The sequence below is a fragment of the Sminthopsis crassicaudata genome, chromosome 5 (genome assembly GCF_048593235.1).
Source record: "Sminthopsis crassicaudata isolate SCR6 chromosome 5, ASM4859323v1, whole genome shotgun sequence".
NCBI lineage: Eukaryota > Metazoa > Chordata > Mammalia > Dasyuromorphia > Dasyuridae > Sminthopsis > Sminthopsis crassicaudata.
Genome location: NC_133621.1, coordinates 184,496,661 through 184,513,894, shown reverse-complemented (window position 1 = coordinate 184,513,894; position 17,234 = coordinate 184,496,661). Strand labels below are relative to the sequence as shown.

The following is a 17,234-nucleotide window of genomic DNA, read 5'->3' as shown; positions in this document are numbered from 1 at the left end:
GCTAAGAAAAATAAACCCAGGGATGGGGGTGGAGGAAGAGAAGAGGAGGAGATTTAAAGGAAAATAAATACAATTGGAATTTTCAAACTCTAGAGAAAGGGAGGTGAATTGGTGGATACCCTTCTTTACCTTCCCAAAGAGAAACTGAAACGTGGAAAAGTGTTGAATTCTAAGGTACTTCTAGAGTTAGGGGAGAAAAAAAAGCAAATTTCAAGAAAAGAGACAGGGGAGTACCCAAAACCAGAAAGAAGGAAGGTACGAGAAAGAGGAGCTGGGAAAGAATTGATCAGAAAAAAGTCTGAAGGGAGTTGGTTTGGGTAGAAAATTGCCTGTGGGGCTAACCTCCAAATCTCAAACTCCACCCATCCCCCCACCTCATCCCGGCCCCCTAAACCCTTCTTAGTTTTTCCCTCCAATTGGGCTCATCTACCAGATTAGAGGTCTGATACAGTATCCTAGCTGCAAACCCTACAAGATGCTTCCCATCAGAATTCATTGGACTGTTATTTCTTAGTTGTCCATTTCAAATTAAATAATGGGATAGAGGTGTTTCCAAATGCCTCAGATATGTGTGAGAGAATTCCTGCTACTCAGCACTGCCCGAAGTATGGATTAGCCAATCAAATCAAATCAGAAATGCCCAGGGTGCACCCAGCACAGTGCTGGGGAAGGTAGAAAATAAGAGTAAAAAATAAAATTCTGACTAACCAGAATCTTAAAGTCTAACTATAATACACAAAGCTGGGTCACAAGTGCATAAGGAATTTGCAAAACAAAGTACTATGTAAGGTCTGAGGAGGAAGGTCAGGTGGGGAATTTATGGGGGAGAGGGGCGGAAGGCTGCTTTTGAGTAAGGCTTTAAAGAATGGGTAGGAATTCTGGCAAAAAAAAAAAAAAAAGAAAAGAAAAAGAAGAGGGGGGGGATGTGTGAAATCTAAACCTTAAATTGTAAGAACTCAAGGCACTTCTTTGAAGATTAGAAAGTAGTTTTGTTTTTCTTCAGGAACCTAGAGTACCAGGGAGCAACATGACATGTAAGAGTGTCTCCAATCTGCACTTTCAGGGGGGTGGGGGGAGCGGTGCCATTGGAGATTATTTTGCAGAGTGACCTACAAGATCTCTGAGCAAAAAAGATTATTCTGATATCCACATAAATATTGGATTGAAGGGGAGAAGAGCCATGAAATCCAAATTTCTGGGTTTAGCATCTAAACACTAAATTTGCCTCAAGCCAAAGATTCCTGGTTAGTTCCTAAGTCATTGGGGACAGTGTAGGCTCTTGAAATGGCTACACAGCTGGACCTGAATCAGGATGACCAGCATTCAGATTCTAATCCATAAATAAAGACAAGAATAGCACCTATCTCAACAGGTTGTAGTGAAGATTAGATTGATTTAACTTGTAAGGAAGGCACTTTTCAAATCCACACATTACACTGATGCTAGCCATTATTAATGCACATTACTCTCTCTTACACACTCTTTCAACCAAACTGGCCAACTTTCTGTTCTTTGCACATAATAGTCCATCTCCACTCTTCATGCAATTGCAAATTCCCTGATGCCTAAAAAAATACTCCTTTAGCCATTATTATTAATGCACATTACTCTCTCTTACATACTCTTTCAACCAAACTGGCCAACTTTCTGTTCTTTGCAAATAATATTCCATCTCCACTCTCCATGCAATTGCAAACTCCCTGATGCCTAAAAAATACTCCTTTAGCCATTATTATTAATGCACATTGCTCTCTCTTACACACTCTTTCAACCAAACTGGCCAATTTTCTGTTCTTTGCAAATAATATTCCATCTCCACTCTCCATGCAATTGCAAACTCCCTGATGCCTAAAAAATACTCCTTTAGCCATTATTATTAATGCACATTGCTCTCTCTTACACACTCTTTCAACCAAACTGGCCAATTTTCTGTTCTTTGCAAATAATATTCCATCTCCACTCTCCATGCAATTGCAAACTTCCTGATGCCTAAAAAATACTCCTTTAGCCATTATTATTAATGCACATTGCTCTCTCTTACACACTCTTTCAACCAAACTGGCCAACTTTCTGTTCTTTGCAAATAATATTCCATCTTCACTCTCCACGCAATTGCAAACTCCCTAATGCCTAAAAAATACTCCTTTAACACCACTTTTTAGAATCTATCTTCCTTCAAAGTTGAGTTCATGCCAGCCTACATGGCTTACTATTTCCCCATCCAAAAAAAAAAAAAAAAAGACTATTTACTCTGTATACATTTTAAAATTTGCTTATCTCCTAAAATGTTACCTCCTAATAGAATACAAACTCCTAGAATACAGGAACTGTTAGAGGTTTTTAAAGTCTGTATCTCCATGGTTTAACACGTCTTGCACTTCATATATGCTTAATAAATGCTTTTGAATGAATTAATTTCCATTCTACATATTGGGGGGAGGGGGTGTCAAGGTACCGACGAGATTAGCAATTCGATCTCTAGATTTTGTGGCCACTCTTCCTCTCCCCGTCCCCCATAGTCTTGGAGCTAATGGTGAAAGAAAAGAAGGGACGAAGGGAAAAGAAAAAATTAAAGGGTTGCAAAGGAAGTGCTAAAGATCAGTTTAATCCCTAAATCATTTGTCCTGCCAAACTTCAGATTCAAAATTCGAAGATTGACACTTTGTGAGTCTTTTGCTCCAAGTTTGGTACATCTTGTCTTCCGCCAAATACTCTTTAACCAGGCAGGCTTCCACTCTCATCACCAGGTGTAAAGGTTTGCGGGGGGTAAGAGTGGGAGGCGGGGGGGGGGGGGGGGAGGGGAGGGGGAAGAGGGAAACAAAAGAGCAAAAATTGATTAACTTCATCAGGAAAATGGAGTTTTAATCATGAAGAAGTATTTCTGGATTCCTAATACTCTTCCTGGGAAGAGCCTTACTCCTTCCTTCACTCCCACACAGGTCGAAATTGACCAGCCCCAAATCCCACCTTTTCTATCAATTGTCGATTTTCATGATAATGGCCTTGGGGAGCCCAGCGGGCAGGATTAGCAGGTGGGGGAAGTGATATAAAAAGGCCGCCCAAGTGATACTAGTTCTCCAACTCCAGTTTGGCCCGGCTCTCTTTGCCCAGCCTCGGCCTGAGTCAATTTCTTGCTTTTTTTTTTTTTTTTTTTTTTTTCTTTTTAAAGTTAAAAGGCTATTTTGCATTTTTAGGGCATTTTTCTTTGCTGACCATCGCTGATAAGATTTTGCTCCTACGGCGCTTGCCCACGTTGGACTCCTAACTTCGAGCATCTTCCCTACAACATGACTTCGTGCTCGCACCAATGCCAGTCCTCCCAGCCCGATGGCGATGCCAGCTGCCCTTACAACACCTGGATCTCCGTGCCCCAGCCTGAGCCTTTTACGGCCTCAAGCCCTTACTCTTTCCAAATCCAAAGTCCGGAAAAGCTCCAGCCAAGCGCAGGTGAGCCCCCAGAAAGGTAGCGGAACCCCCATGTTCTGAACTGGATGGGGTCCCGAGTCTGCTTCTGTGTAGATTGAAACTTTTAAATAGGTGGTCCCTCTTTACCTTAGGGGCTGTTGTTACCTGTGCAACTCCTGGGGCCTAGCCTCCAAGGTGAAACAAGTAAGCTTCAGGCACCATCATTATTCTGCTCCTGTTGGAACTTTCCTTCATTCGTTTGTTCTGTATATCTTCATGTGTTGTAGAATATAAGCTCCTTGAGAGTAGGGCTGCAAAGGTAACCGAGCACCTAGGGGACTGCTCGCTCATAGTAGGGAATGAACAGAATGCTAGTGGAATTGGTTAGTATTGGTGGGCAAAGTAAGCCTTTACAATGACTAGCTTTCCCCTAATTTCTTGACTAATAGTTGTTTCTATGGGTTGGTTAATGTGGCACCTGGTTAAATAAGCGGGGCTGGGGGTGGGAGGAGTACCGGGAATGCGCTTTAGCTTTACAAATATAATAAACAACAGTTATGGGGAAAGGGACTAGTTCTGCACTGCGAAGGGTTGAGATTCAAATCTGCCCCTTGTTGAACTACTTTTAAGACCGGGATATCGTGTCATTTCTCTGTTTGTGCTTGAGCAACTGAGGGATTGAATAAATTGACCTGTGAGGTCCATTCTGTCTCTAAATCTGAATTTTTAACTCAAATTTCAGTTTTAAATTAAGATTTTTTTTTTAATCTTAGTTAACTAATGTACTTAATAAGGTTTGAGGGAAAGAACAAGTCAAGCTCCAGAATAGAATATTGCCAGAAAGAGTACTACTAGATTGTATGGGAGATGGATTTTTAGTAGTACTCTTCCTTTTTCTTAGGTCAACTAGAAAGGGGTAAAAAGTGACGCAATCACCAAAATTTGCCTAACAGTGACTATGTTAAAAAAGGAACTGTGGCTGCTTGTGGGGAAAAAAAATCCCAACTATTCAAACTAGGTAGTCAGATGGGTAAAAAGTTGACCTTGGGGTCAGGAAGTACTGGACTCTAGACCTATTTCTGAGAATTCATTTAATCCCGGTTCCCCCAGTAAAGTTGAGGCAGGTGCTAGTTTGCATTGGTAAGAAGGATTCTCTGCCCCAAGGAGTTACATATGTTAATGAACTCAGGTCGGACCCAAATTTATGTAGGACCTCATTATGGCCATAAAACGTCTAAAAGAGGAGTCTGGGCTAAAGAAGAATTCCCTTTGGGGGAGAAAGCAGCTAGAGGTTGGTTGGAGGAAAAATCTGGTAACCTTGGTTAGGGCATTTGATCAAGGTTATGAAAAGGATTAAAAGGAATAGTGTTATTTACTGGAAAAATGTCATCTGAGGCTTGTTAGACTTTCCACTGACCCTATGCAACGCGGTTGTTTAGCCCTATTTGTCTAGGGATTTGGGTTGGGTTAAGAGGAATTTTAAGAGCAAATTATTTAAATTTTCAAAGATTTGTAGCTCTCGAGAAACTTAAAATTTAGTTTATTGTGGGTGGTCAATGTTTTAAATGTTTTAAAAAGTATGCATAAGATGTAATGAGATATCAGGTTGTCTTGGGGAGAGAGGAAAATCTGGAACATGAAGTCTTATAGAAATGAATGTTGAAAAACTATATTTGAAAAATAAGAAACTTATGGGGGGGGGAGATGAGATATAATACTATGTGAAAAATAAAAGTTCTAGCAGTGACAGTTCTTGCTTTGTTTCCCTCCCCATTCAGCAATTTCTCCTGCTACTCCGACATCTGTGGATATGTTTGTTCAAGATATTCCCGACTCTGCCACTAGCCCAACTTCAAATAACCTTTCCTCCCAGAACAAGCCCAAGATCCATCAGGGAAAAGAAGATCAGACCCTAGTCAAAAAATCTAAGATGAGGACGGTGTTCTCTCAGGCTCAACTGAATGTACTCAACAGTAGATTCCTGGAGCAAAAATACCTCAGCCCGCAGCAGATCAGAAATGTGGCTGAGAATTTGAACCTTACTTATAAGCAGGTAAATGTTTGATTTATTAGGATAGGGACAATCAATTAAGAGAGATTTACTTTTAAATGTCAGCGACTGCGAAATTTAGCTGGGGATACAGAAAGAGGAGAGAGACAATCCTTATTCTCTGGAACCTTCTGTATACATACATGGTGATAAAATAGAGATAATCCACTGTGGGAAAGACATTAGCCTAAGGGGGAATGGGGGAAATCCCCTTTAGAGTTGGGAAATTGAGGAACTAAAGTCCAAGCCCTACATCCTTGAACCAGAGAACATTCCCTGAAAATTAGTCCTGTATCATTCAGATCTAGTGCAGTGTGGCTTTTAGGGGAAGTTACCAGAATCTTTACTTCTCAAGAAAATCTATAGGTTACTATTTGTCTCCTCTTCCTCCTCCAGGTCAAGACTTGGTTTCAAAATCAGAGAATGAAGTCAAAGAGATGGCAGAAAGACTCCATGTGGTCCAAGAACAGCAACAATATGGTTCAGGTAATGGAAAGAAAAGTCCTATCCCTTAAGCATAATAAATGTTTTTTTTTTTTTTTTTTTTTTTTTTTTCAGGTTTCTCAGCATTTATTGTCTATTTGAGTTTATGCCCATAAGAAAATAGGGCTTTTCTTTAAAAAAATTGTTGATGCTCTACATTTCCCCCAGTCATTTCCCAAAGGTTTACCTATTAAAATATCCTTCCTCAATGTGACATTCATTGCCCCTATATGAAAACAAAGGGGACTAAATGCAATAACAACTTCAATCTGCACTGAGACTTTTGAAGGATATTTTTGCTCCTTCCATACTTAATACCTCCACAGGGACTTATAACTTCTTTATCACTCCTTTGAAGTAACAATGTTCTTACGTATTGATCAGAATTCTGAAGTCCAAGTCCTCCTATTTCTTAAGAATCCAGACATTCTAAACAATTAAATTAATCTTACTTTACTCTTCTTCTAGAATGCACCAACTGTTGGGGAATACATAAGCTTCTACTCTCCATTTCACCAGGACTATATGGTGAATCCTTCTGGAAATCTTCCAGTGTGGAGCAACCAGACTTGGAATAACCAGTTTCAGAATGGTGGAGAGGGCCCCTATCAGCACCAGGTGTTTCAGCACTCCTACCCTGCCGGCGACTTGGGGGCTCCCTTTGGAAATACTATTAGTGAGGTCTACCCCATGAAACCACAGATGACTATGAGTTTTAGCGCTCCCCACACCATGGAATACCTCCCAAGCTACTCCATGAACATGCAGCTGACCCACAACAAGTTAGAGGAGGACTATGATTATCAGCAAGCCGGTGATATTGTTCAAACACAATTCTTAGATCCCAGTGGAGTACCTATATTCCAGTCATAACCTTGGCAATTACTTCTGCCCCTACCCCCCTCTATTCCCACTCCCCCAAAAGTATTTTTCTTTCCCCTACACTTTTAGTATTATGTAACTATTGTTGTTGGTTGAGTTGTATAATTAAAGTGTATCTTACAAAGGGTCTTTAGTTTTTACTGGCTGGCTCCAGGTTTAGGTACTATTGGGCTATTTATATTTATACAAAAAGTCCATAAGCTTCAGGATCCTGATCTAAATGATAGAATGAAACTCTGGATCAGTTAAAAGAAAAAGATATGAAAAAAGTTTATAACAGGAAGAGACGGGTAGGTGGGATTTTATGCCTTTGTGGGCTTTTTAACTTGCATTTTGGTAAATTTGTGGTTAAGATAAGTTAAAGCTAGTTGATTTTTATTAATATATTTTAATAGAAATAGATGTTCATGCTTGTGCCTTTCCTCCAAAATTGTCCCTCAATTTATCCTTGTATATATCTTGTTTATACACAGTTGCTTACATGATCTCCCATTACATTGTGAGCTCATTTGAAGCCAGAAACCATCTTTTACACTTTGTATTCTCTGTGCTTAGCACAGTGCCTGGCACATAGTAGGCTCCTTAATAAAATATTTGTTCTGTTGACTTGGTTTGGCTTTTTACTTTTTCAGTACGAAAAATTTAAAAGTGTGCATATTTACTTCATATTTTCTCTACTAAGACATGCATTTCAGGGTTTTTTTTTTTTTTTAAATGAAAAAAATTCATTTAAAATCACGGATGTCCAACCATTCTGGAGAGCAATCTGGAATTATGCCCAAAAAGTTGTCAAAATATGCATAACCTTTTGACCCAGCAGTGCTACTACTGGGCTTATATCCCAAAGAAATACTAAAGAAGGGAAAGGGACCTGTATGTGCCAAAATGTTTGTGGTGGCCCTTCTTGTAGTGGCTAGAAACTGGAAACTGAGTGGATGCCCATCAATTGGAGAATGGTTGGGTAAATTGTGGTATATGAATGTTATGGAATATTATTGTTCTGTAAGAAATGACCAACAAGATGATGCTGAGTGAAATGAGCAAAACTAGGATATCATTATACACTTCAACAATGATACTGTATGAGGATGTATTCTGATGGAAATGGATATCTTCAACATAGAGAAGAACTGTCCAATTCCAATTGATCAATGATGGACAGAATCAGCTACACCCAGAAAAGGAACACTGGGAAATGAGTGTAAACTGTGAGCATTTTTTTGTTTTTCTTCCCAGATTATTTTTACCTTCTGAATCCAATTCTTCCTTTGCAACAACAACAAAATTTGGTTCTGCACATACATATTGTACCTAGGATATATTATGAGATATTTAATATGTATGGGAATGGCTGCCATCTAGGGGAGGGGGTGGAGGGAAGGAGGGGAAAAATTCAGAACAGAAGGGAGTACAAGGGATAATGTAAAAAAATTACCTATGCATATGTACTGTCAAAGTTAAAATTATAAAGTTAATTTAAAAAACAATAAATATTTTTAGTTTACAGGAAACAAGCATTTTCATAATAGAGTATAATAAAAACAAAATGACTAAAAAAAATAAAATGGATGTCAATTTTGTTGCAAGGTGATGAGCTGATCGATTTAAAAGTCATAAATAAATACATTGTCTCTTAGTTGTTTATCTGTTGCCACATATTGCACATAATAACTTTAGCCTAGATAATCCTACTTTCTTGGTATTTAAGAACAGGGATATATCTTTAGGTGCTACACAAACTACTGAGGATCCTATGGTGATAACTTGTGTGACCCTAAGAAAAATCACTTAAATCTGCATTACTCTTAAGACTGCTTTGCTGAGAAAGCATTGCTGGTTCTGGGAGCGTCCTCATTTGGAAATTACCTCTACCAATGAAATCAGAGACCCTTTTTTTCTCTGCTTTTAAACTAGATATCCCCTCTTCTGCAGTTATCACTTTCATTTGAAAATGTCTGATTTGTTCTTTATACTTAGTCATTTCCTCCAGAGCAAATGCTTCTTATTACTTTGAACAGCAGCTACCCTTTTCTCTATTCTACTTTCAGCTGGTCCCCCAGGAAAATAGTCTTAATCTGCATGACAAATGTCCCTTTCTGAGCTCACCCAAACAGCATAGCCGCAAAGAAAAGCTCTGACTTGACCAGGTTTTCGAATTTTACCTGAAAGACCCAGACCATTCCTATGTTAATTGATGTTTGTTTGCTTGTATGCTATGCTTTTAGGTGTCTGTCTTAAGTTTCTTTTTAAAAATACAGCACTATTCTCACTTTGGGTATTGGACGTAAAACCCAGCAGTCTAGATGGGATTAAATTGTAACCTGAAGTCTTTGGTCTCCTGTTGACCGGACATAATTGTAAATATGTTTAGGGCATTTGGGAAGAAGTATAGAATTTTGTAACTAGAAAAGAACTCAATTGAATTTGAAGCTATTTTATTCATAAGGACACAAACCTAATGTGGGAAGGTAATTTGATAAAGCCCAACAGCTACTCAGTGGGAGAGCTTGGGGTAATTGACTCATGGATCACTGCTCTTTCAACTAATAGACCACATCAATACTGACCAAATTAATCCTACACAATGAACTGTTCCAGAACTGGTACCTTGGCTAGCAGCTAAAGGAAATACTTAAAGGCTAGAAAAACCAGTGAGCACCTACTCCTTTAGTAAATTATAAATATGGAAAAACCACTGATGGAGCTTAAAGGGAAAAATCATGATTGAGTACATGGAACAATTAACACTTGAGATTTTATTTACATAGTATAAGCAAGAATGAAGGAAGAATTGGACCTAAAAATTGTGTTTTGCAATTATTGTGCCTAATTGGGTTTAACCCTTAAACTGTAGGAGAAAAATGAAATGTGTCTGTTAGTTTAAAACTAATTTTATTTTTATCAAATATAGGGTTCAAATACATGGAATCAATAATGAAGGCTTTCAGGGAAGTGTAGAAATGGAGAGAAAATGAGGTGAGTGGGTGAGCCTGGACCTGAAAGCTGACGTAATGACATGCTTATCCAGTGACCTTTGGTGAGATTTTCTCACAGAATCTTTTTTTTTTTTTCTCAATAGTATTTTATTCCAAATATATGTAGAGATAATTTTCAACATTCATTTTTTATTAAAGTTTTTTATTTTCAAAACATATACATGGATAATTTTCTTTTTTTCTTTTCTCTCTTTTTTTTAAATAAAGCTTTTTATTTTCAAAACATATGCATGGATAATTTGACAACATTGACCCTTGCATGTAACCTTGTGCTTCAGATTTTCTCCTTCCCTTCACTCCCTCCCCTAGATGGCAAGCAATTCAATATATGTTAAACTTGTTAAAATATATGTTAAATCTAATATATATAAACATATTTATACAATTCTCTTGCTGCACAAGAAACATCAGATCAAAAAAAGAAAGTAAATGAATAAGAAAACAAAATGCAAGCGAACAACAATAAAAAGAGTGAAAATATCATGTTGTGATCCATACTCAGTTCCTACAATCCTCTCTTCTGGGCATAGATGGCTCTCTTCATCACAAGATCAAACTGGCCTCAGTGATATTGTTGGGAAAAGTCGTGTCCATCAGAATTGATCATTGTAGTATCTTGTTGTTGCCTTGTACAATGATCTCCTAATTCTGTTCACTTCACTTAATATCAATTCATGTAGGTCCAGTCCTCTCTGAAATCATCCTGTTGGTCGTTTCATACAGAACAGTAATATTCCATAACATTCATGTACCATAACGTATTCAGCCATTTGCCAATTGGTGGCCATCCACCCAGTTTCCAGTTCCTTGCAATGACAAAAAGAGCTATTGCAAACACTTTTGCACATTTGGGTCCCTTTCCCTCTTTTTTTATCTCTTTGGGATATAAGCCGAGTATTTTGGTTTCTGCCAGGAGAGAGAAGAAAAGAAAGACATAGTAACAATTTAGTGATTAAGGTTGAGTGAATAATATTTATTAGTCCCATTTTATTTCTGGAAAACTTGAGGCCCAGAGCATTTAAAAAACAACAGAGCTAATAATATCTAAGTCTGGTTGGGTAAATTCTAGACCATTTACCTTTACATTAAAAATGGATGACATAGTGAATAGAGTGCTAAACCTGGAATCAGAATATCCCTGAGTATAGACTAAGAAATACTATAAATGGAAGTGGAAGAGATGGGGGCAGCTGGATGGCACAGGGGATAAGCAGGTCCTGTGGTCAGGAGTATTTGAGTTCAAATCCATTCTTAGACACTTAACACTAGCTATGTGACTCTAGGCAACTTCATAAAAAAGAAGTGGAAGAGATTTATTTATCCAGGGAAACCAAGAGAAATTCATTTTCTAGATCATAGCAAGTGACAATACTGGGATTTAGATCTAAGTTTTTTGGCTCATGCTTTTCTATTAGACTAAATTTACTGCTAGCATGCAAATATTAATGAACATTTTTTAAAGTTTATTTTTTAGTACACATTGCTTTATGAATCATGTTGGGAGAGAAAAATCAGAACAAAAAAGAAAAACCAAGGGAGAGGGGAAAAAAAAAAAGTGAACATAGCATGTATTGATTTACATTCAGTCTCCATAGTTCTTTTTCTGGAAACAGATGAAATTTTCTATTCAAAGTCCATTGGAAATCTTTTGGATCACTGAACTACTGAGAAGAACCAAGCCCTTCATAGTTGATCATTATACATTCTTGCTGCTGTTGTGTACAATGTATTCCTTCATGTTTTGTTTAGCATCAGTTTCTAGGCCTTTCTAAAATCAGCTTTGAACACATTTTTTAAAGTTTATTTTTCTATTATTATTATTGTTTTTTATTTACAAGATATATGCATGGATAATTTTTCAGCATTGACAATTGCAAAACCTTTTGTTCCAATTTTTCCCTTCCTTCCCTCCACCCCCTGCCCCAGATGTCAGGTTGACCAATACATGTTAAATACAATATATGTATACATGAACATACAATTGTTTTGCTGTACAAAAAGAATCGAACTTTGAAATAGTGTACAATTAGCCTGTGAAGGAAATCCAAAATGCAGGCGGCCAAAATTAGAAGGATTGGAAATTCTATGTAGTGGTTCACACTCATTTCCCAGAGTTCTTTCGCTGGGTGTAGCTGGTTCTATTCAATATTGAACAAATAGAACTGATTTGGTTCATCTCATTGTTGAAGATACCACATCCAACAGAATTGATCCTCATATAGTATTGTTGTTGAAGTGTATAATGATCTCCTGATTCTGCTCATTTCACTCAGCATCAGTTGATGTAAGTCTCTCCAGGCCTTTCTGAAATCATCCTGCCAGTCATTTCTTATAGAACAATAATATTCCATAATATTCATATACCACAATTTATTCAGCCATTCTCCAATTGATGAGCATCCACTCAGTTTCCAGTTTCTGGCCACTACAAAGAGGGCTGCCACAAACATTCTTACACATACGGGTCCCTTTTCCTTCTTTAAGATCTCTTTGGGATATAAGCCAGTAGTAACACTGCTGGGTCAAAGGGTATGCACAGTTTGATAACTTTTTGAGCATAGTTCCAAATTGCTCTCCAGAATGGCTGGATGTGTTCACAGTTCTACCAACAATACATCAGTGTCCCTGTTTTCCACATCCCCTCCAACATTCCATATTATCTTTCCCTGTCATTCTAGCCAATCTGACAGGTGTCTAGTGGTATCTCAGAGTTGTCTTAATTTGCATTTCTCTGATTAATAATGACTTGGAGCATCTTTTCATATGACTAGAAATAGTTTCAATTTCTTCGTCTAAGAATTGTCTGTTCTTATCCTTTGACCATTTATCAATTGGAGAATGACTTGATTTCTTATAAATTAGAGTCAATTCTTTATATATTTTGGAAATGAAACCTTTATCAGAATCTTTGACTGTAAAAATGTTTTCCCAGTTCATTGCTTCCCTTCTAATCTTGTTTGCATTAGTTTTGTTTGTATAAAACCTTTCAATATGATATAATCAAAATTTTCTATTTTGTGATCAATAATGATCTCTAATTCTTCTTTGGTCATAAATTCCTTCCTCTTCCACAGGTCTGAGAGGTAAACTATCCAAAGTTCTTCTAATTTATTTATAATCTCATTCTTTATGCCCATGAACCCATTTTGACCTTATTGTGGTGTACAGTGTTAAGTGTAGGTCAATGCCTAGTTTCTGCCATACTAATTTCCAATTTTCCCAGAGGTTTTTGTCAAACAGTGAATTCTTATCCCAAAAGCTGGGGGCTTTGGGTTTGCCAAACACTAGATTATTAAAGTTATTGACTATTTTGTCCTTTGAACTTAACTTATTCCACTGATCAACTAGTCTATTTCTTAGCCAATACCAAATGGTTTTGGTAACTACTGCTTAATAATATAATTTTAGATCTGGTACAGCTAGGCCACCTTCATTTGATTTTTTTTTCCTATTAGTACCCTTGAAATTCTTGACCTTTTGTTTTTCCATATGAACTTTGTTGTTATTTTTTTCTAGATCATTAAAATAGCTTTTTGGGAATCTGATTGGTATAGTGCTAAATAAATATATTAGTTTAGGTAGTATTGTCATCTTTATTATATTTGCTTAACCTATCCAAAAGCATTTAATATTTTTCCAATTGGTTAGATTTGACTTTATTTGTGTGGAAAGTGTTTTGTAGTTTTGCTCATATAGTTTCTGATTTTCCCTTGGCAGATAGATTCCCAAATATTTTATACTATTAGTAATCACCTAATTCAGTTCCAATTGATCAATGATGGATAGAATCAACTACACCCAGAGAAGGAACACTGGGAAATGAGTGTAAACTGTTTGCATTTTTGTTTTTCTTCCCAGGTTATTTTTACCTTCTGAATCCAATTCTTCCTGTACAACAAGAAATTCAGTTCTGCACACGTATATTGTATCTAGGATATACTATAACACATTTAACATGTATGGGACTGCCTGCCATTTAGGGGAGGGGGTGGAGGGAAAGAGGGGAAAATTCGGAATAGAAGTGAGTGCAAGGGATAATGTTGTAAAAAATTACCCATGCATATGTACTGTCAAAAAGAAGTTATAATAATAAAATTAATTTTTAAAAACAATCTAATGAAAGCAAAAAAAACCAACCTATTAGTAATCACTTTAAATGGAATTTTTCTTTGTAATTATGTTAGATTTTGTTCGTGATATATAAGAATGCTGATGACTTATGTGGGTTTAATTTGTATCCTGCAACTTTGCTAAAGGTGTGGACTATTTCTAATAGCTTTTTAGTAGAATCCCTGGGTTCTCTAAGTATACCATCATATCGTCAGCAAAGAGTGATAATTTGGTTTCCTCATTACCTACTCTAATTCCTTTAATCTCTTTCTCGACTCATTGCTGAAGCTAGCATTTCTTTTTTCTGAGGCTGGGGTTAAGTGACTTGCCCAGGGTCACACAGCTAGGCAGTGTTAAATGTCTGAGACCAGATTTGTTTGAACTCGGGTCCTCCTGAATTCAGGGCTGGTGCTCTGTCCAGTGCGCCACCTAGCTGCCCTGGCTAGCATTTCTAATACAATATTGAATAGTAATGATGATAGTGGGCAACCTTGTTTCATTCCTGATCTAAAAGTTTATTTTTTAATACACATTGTTTTATGAATTATGTTGGGAGAGAAAAGATCAGAGCAAAAGGGGAAAACCATGGGACATATAAAAAACAACAAACAGACAAAAGAAGTGAATATAGCATGTGTGGATTTATATTCAGTCTCCTTAGTTCTTTTTCTGAAAGCAGATGGCATTTTCTGTCCAAAGCTATTGATATTGATTTAGATCACTGAACCACTGAGAAAAAATCAAGTCTTTCATAGTTGATTATTGCACATTCTTGCGGCTGTTATATACACTCAGCATCCGTTCCTATAAATTTTTTCAGGCCTTTCTATAATCAGCTTTTTCATCATTTTTATAAAACAATAATATTCTATTACCTTTATGTAGTACAGCTTGCTCAGCCATTCCCCTGATGGGTATCCATTCCCTTTCCAATTCTTTGCTACCACAGAAAGAGCTGCTACAAACATCTTTGCACCTCCTTTTCCCTCCTTTATGATTTTCTTGGGGTACAGACCCAATAATGGCCCTGCTGGGTCTAAGGGTATACATAGTTTGATAGCCTTTTGGGCATATAAATACATTTTTTTACAAGTTTATGAACACTGGCTTCCTTACTATTTTCTTTCACTTACAGTAGTCTATATTCTGGCTTCAGTTTTCACTAGTTGTCTTTCATACCAAGGATTTTCTTCCTCATCTCTGCCTTCTGGCTTCCCTGCAATCTTTATTAGAAATCTATCTAGATACTCTTAATACCTCCCCTCCTGAAATTATTTCCCAATTTACCCTGTATATATCTCATTTGTACATAATTATTGACATCTCATGAGACTGAGCTCTCGGAGAGCAGGGGTCATTTTTTACCTATATTTATGACCCAAGACTAAACTTAGCAGAGTGTTAGACACAAGTAGGTACTTAATAAAAGCTGACTGATTTCACACTAGTGCACCTGACTTAAGAATCTTTTCAAAATCTAAATAATTTCCATTGACTTTCCCCCTCCCTACCCTTCCTTTAGGTCCTACCTGCCTCAGTGAAGCCAGCTGTGGAATAGTGATTTAATATCAACCTTGAAGTGAGGAAAATCTTAATTGGAATCCTACCTAACTCTAATTAAATTATCTCACTTCAGTGCTTCAGTTTCCCCATCTGTAAAATGAGGGGGTTGGACTCAGCTTCTAAGGTTTCTTATTTCAACACCGAATATATCTTTGAGCATATGTAATTTTTGTGTGTGTTGTCTCCCCAATTAAAATCTGAGCTTGGGAGCTGGGACATGTTTTTGCTTATTTCCCCAGCCCTGTGGTCACTGTCTGGCAAAGAGAGATTAGTAACTGCTTTTTGACTGACTGGCTTACTTTCCAGCTCTAGACTTGTGATCCTAAGGTCAAAGAAGTCAAGGTCATCCACGGCATCCGAGGCTACTGCCCGTGGTCCTGACTCATGTCTTGTTTCTTGTACTTCGATGACTCAGGAAGAAAGAATAGGGCTGGCTGATGACTGCAATTCTGCCTCACTAAAATCCAATTGGCCACTATCTAGTCAAGATATTACCTCAGGATGTCACTGGTGCTCTTTGAATATGAAGAATAAACAACAGTCTGGTCTTATGAACAATTAGAAATAGAAAAAGTATCAAAACCCTTTTTGGGGTTTGGGAGTGTAGGACCTAAGATTTTATGATTTCCTGGGAGAAAACTCACCAGTGCAGATCTTAAAAGATTGTCTCTGGCACTGAGTTGTTATTTTCCCAGAAACACAGACTATGCATTAGAAGTGGAATCTGAATCTAGGTTCAACTGGCAATTATCTTTCCTTTTTTTGTGTGGAAATATGTATAGAAGGACTGCCATTGCCAATTTAAAAATGTATATTGCTTCTCTTTAAGTAAAGAAAACAAACAAAAAAATTTCTCTAATTACAAATTGTGAAATTATCCCCTAAAGGCTAAAAATAAAAATTCTGTCTCATATCTAGAAAATGAAAATGTAGCTGATAGCTACACAATTCTCATCATGTGGGAGGGGAAGCAATTACCACAAAAATGAAAAGCCCAAACATTTAATCCCCTGGTGTCCGGTTTCACTTTAGGGTGACATATACACAGTCATTTTTTTTTAAATTTTAAAGCTTTTTATTTTTAAAATATATACATAGATAATTTTCAACATCCATCCTTGCAAAATCTTGTGTTCAAAATTTTTTCCCTTTCTTCCCCTTCTCTTCATTAGACAGCAGGTAATCCAATATATTTTAAGCATGTGCAATTCTATACATATTTCTACAATTATCATGCTGCCCAAGAAAAATAAAAAAAAAAAAATGAACAAAATTCAAGCATACACAAAAAGAGTGAAAATACTATGCTGTGATTCACACTCAATTCCTACAAGCCCTCTCTCTGGGTACGGATGGCTTTCTTTATCACAAGACCATTGGAACTGGCCTGAATCATCTCACACAATTTTTAAAAATGTAATCTTGTGCCTTTTGTTTTTGTATCACAACTACTTTTGGATATAGGATATACCTTTAATCCCACTCCATTGAATGTTCCCTTTATAACAAAGACAGGTAAAAACAGCCTGTGCAGTGACCATGGATATCCATGGGTATTGTGATGGATATAACTTCCCACCCTTTTACTTTCTGGAATGAATAAAGATTTTTTAAATTACTTTTCATTTTCATTTACATTATCAAAGGCATTGTGTACAATAGTGTCCTGGTTTTGCTTATTTAGTTTTGTATTAGTCATAAAAATTTAAGCACATTCCCCTGAATTTCTCACATTTACCTTCCTT

General features: G+C 37.1%; 1 protein-coding gene across 1 annotated transcript; it reads left to right on the top strand.

Moving 5' to 3' along the window:
* The first annotated feature begins 3,145 nt into the window (after nucleotides 1–3,145).
* NANOG (Nanog homeobox) lies at nucleotides 3,146–7,105 on the top strand. The gene is made up of 4 exons (XM_074267100.1): nucleotides 3,146–3,447; nucleotides 5,184–5,458; nucleotides 5,852–5,941; nucleotides 6,407–7,105. Exons 1-4 carry the CDS (start codon nucleotides 3,288–3,290, stop codon nucleotides 6,809–6,811), a joined length of 930 nt encoding a protein of 309 aa, XP_074123201.1. The 5' UTR covers nucleotides 3,146–3,287; the 3' UTR covers nucleotides 6,812–7,105.
* The last annotated feature ends 10,129 nt before the right edge of the window (nucleotides 7,106–17,234 follow it).

Excerpts from the sequence above, each read along its gene's own strand:
- NANOG (XM_074267100.1), top strand. The coding sequence starts at position 3,288 with ATGACTTCGTGCTCGCACCAATGCCAGTCCTCCCAGCCCGATGGCGAT. Across the intron at positions 5,459-5,851 it reads TGAACCTTACTTATAAGCAG|GTCAAGACTTGGTTTCAAAA; the intron begins GTAAATGTTTGA and ends TTCCTCCTCCAG. Across the intron at positions 5,942-6,406 it reads ACAGCAACAATATGGTTCAG|AATGCACCAACTGTTGGGGA; the intron begins GTAATGGAAAGA and ends CTCTTCTTCTAG.